The 2,274-nt window shown below is 54.7% G+C and overlaps 2 protein-coding genes across 3 annotated transcripts in view; one reads left to right on the top strand and one right to left on the bottom strand.

Moving 5' to 3' along the window:
* Window positions 1-1,340, top strand: part of LOC113214514 (sodium channel protein Nach-like) — a 22,567-nt gene extending 21,227 nt beyond the window's left edge. For both annotated transcript variants that reach the window (XM_052270990.1, XM_026433889.2), the window contains 2 exons: window positions 624-730; window positions 829-1,340. In XM_052270990.1, the coding sequence (XP_052126950.1) occupies window positions 624-730; window positions 829-1,205 (484 nt within the window). In that variant the 3' untranslated portion in view covers window positions 1,206-1,340. The remainder of the gene's footprint in view (window positions 1-623; window positions 731-828) is intronic.
* LOC113214515 (acetylcholine receptor subunit alpha-like 1) overlaps window positions 1-2,274 on the bottom strand; it is a gene marked incomplete at its 3' end in the record, with an annotated part of 208,277 nt that overhangs the window by 53,670 nt on the left and 152,333 nt on the right.

Here is a 2,274-nt window from a genome sequence, read left to right as displayed (position 1 = left end):
CCCCGCCACGCCCCGCCCCACCCCGCCGCGCTCAGCAACGGCACGCTGCTACGGTCACTAAATGCCGTATTATTGTAAGCGAGGGGAGACAATGGGGCACCTGGGGGACTCCGGTCGCCGACTACCGGGCCAGGACAGAAATGGAAAAGAGAGAAAGAGAGAGAGAGGGAGTCGAGTGAGAGGGAGAAAAGGGATGAAAAAGATGGTGAGAGGTGGGAGAGGGGGGCGCTTAGGATGGCTGGAGAGGAAGGGGCAGCGGAACCGGCGGCAAACGAGTGAGAGAAACTGTGGAGAACGGCAAATAATGGGAATCAAGAATGGAGAATGAGGGGGAGGGGGGGGGGAGCTCGTCACTAAGTTGGGCCCGAGTACACCAAGCTTGTCAACAGAAGGCGCCGTCGCCTGCATCGCCCCTCCGTTATCGGCGGAGTAAACGCAGTTCTCCACTTTCCGCCCCCAACTTGACAACCGGGCGCGCGGCCGAGGAGAGACAGACAGACAGAAAAGGGGGGAGGGGGGAGGAGTGTGGCACTCGTTCTTACTGATTGCACTCTTCAATTATTTGAAATTACCGACCAATTGTAATACAATCAGTTTGAAACGGTAATGACCTTCTGTGGCAGGCGGGGATTCAAGGTGGAGAACCACAGCGCGTTCCACATCTACTTCGGCTCTACCAGCCAGTCGCTCATGAACAAGAGCGTGCGAATGGCGTGGCCAGATCTGCTCAGTAAGTGACCGACTCATGAACATCAACACATCTCCGTGTTATTCGTTTGTGTGTGTAAACACGTCGGTTATTCAAATTACCTCAAAAACGCACTCCAGGCAACGTCGGAGGCATCTGCGGCGTGTTCGTCGGCTTCAGCGCCATGAGCGTCATCGAATTCCTTTACTTCTTCACGCTACGGGTCTTCGTGGCGCTCAGCTCGCGCCGCCGCATGTCTCTGGGGCGCGCCGCGGTGGCCGGCAGCGTGGGCTTCCAGGGCTTCACGCCGGCGCCGCTCACGGGGCACAAGCCCGCCGCGGCGGCGCGCGCCGGCCCCCCGGCCCCCCGCTACCCCAAGGAGCTGCTCAGCGCCGGGGTCGTCCTAACCCCGACCACCGCGCCCGCCGACGGCGGCCACTTCAGCTGGGGGCGCTACTCGTTCCACTCGCAGCCGCAATCGCACCAGGCACAGCAGCATGGCCCGCGCAGATACTAGGAGCCTATTAGGCTTTATAAAGGCGACATTCCGACATTTTCGGGAACAAACAATAATGTTCGATCAGATTTGGGTGCCTAAGAAAAATTCCACTCATTCTATTCTGCAAATAAATAATGTAAGCAGTGGAGATCATTTCCTGTATACATTTGTATAACCCGGTGTAACCTGTCCAGTTAGTGTTGAGTGTAGATATGCGGAAATACCAACGAAATCCCAACGAATCCCCATTCGGAGGGTTTGCATTCTACAAACTGACTTTAGACGCAAAGAGCATAGAAATCAACAAAGCCCTTGAATCACCTTGAATCTTTCTCAGTTACACGATATTTAAAAGGCGTGATGAGTTACTAGTGTGCTAATAGTGAAACGAGTACAATCGTCATTCAAGATATAAAGTCAAACCCATCTTCGAACTGCGAAACGATATTTCGATGAGACATGCGGTTTGATAGCCTGTCGAGGCAAGTAGACGTCGATCCGAGACACTCTTTGTGCGGTTCAGCCAATAAGACCGAAGTCGTAAGTGACTGAAGGGGAATTGTGCAAAACTTCAACTCTCTGTGCTAAGTTGGAGCACTTGTTGGAGCTGAAAGAGCTAGTCGCCGAGGCGCAGGCAGGCGCAGGCCAAGGTGAAGCCAAGCAAAGTCACGCCGGGCTGGCCGCTATGCTCGAGGCAGCGACGCGGTGGCGACGCATGTTAGTTTTGGTGTACAATTGATAAATGTATTGTCTGCTAATAATATATGTGAACACAATTTGTAAACACCATCAGCCAAAAATGCACTTCATTCCACTAGTTGGTTTTGCTTTCGAAAATCAGTTGAGGGCTTGACGTGCGCCGCTCTCGACCAAAAGCGTGTCGACTAACCATATGATCTAAAAGAAGCGAGGCCAAGCCCCCCTACCGACAGCCCTATCCTGTGACAAGCACGCGGTGCGCCCAGCCAGCGACGGTCCGCCGGCTCCAGACGCTCTGACCTGACAGGTGAGGATATTGATGGCGGAGGGCGGCCGCGCCACGCGCGCAAACTTGTTGAACGGACTGTCTCGTCACGGCGCACCCCAC

This window comes from Frankliniella occidentalis, unplaced genomic scaffold (genome assembly GCF_000697945.3).
Source record: "Frankliniella occidentalis isolate FOCC.00 unplaced genomic scaffold, Focc_3.1 Scaffold145, whole genome shotgun sequence".
NCBI lineage: Eukaryota > Metazoa > Arthropoda > Insecta > Thysanoptera > Thripidae > Frankliniella > Frankliniella occidentalis.
This window is presented reverse-complemented; position numbering and strand designations above follow the sequence as displayed.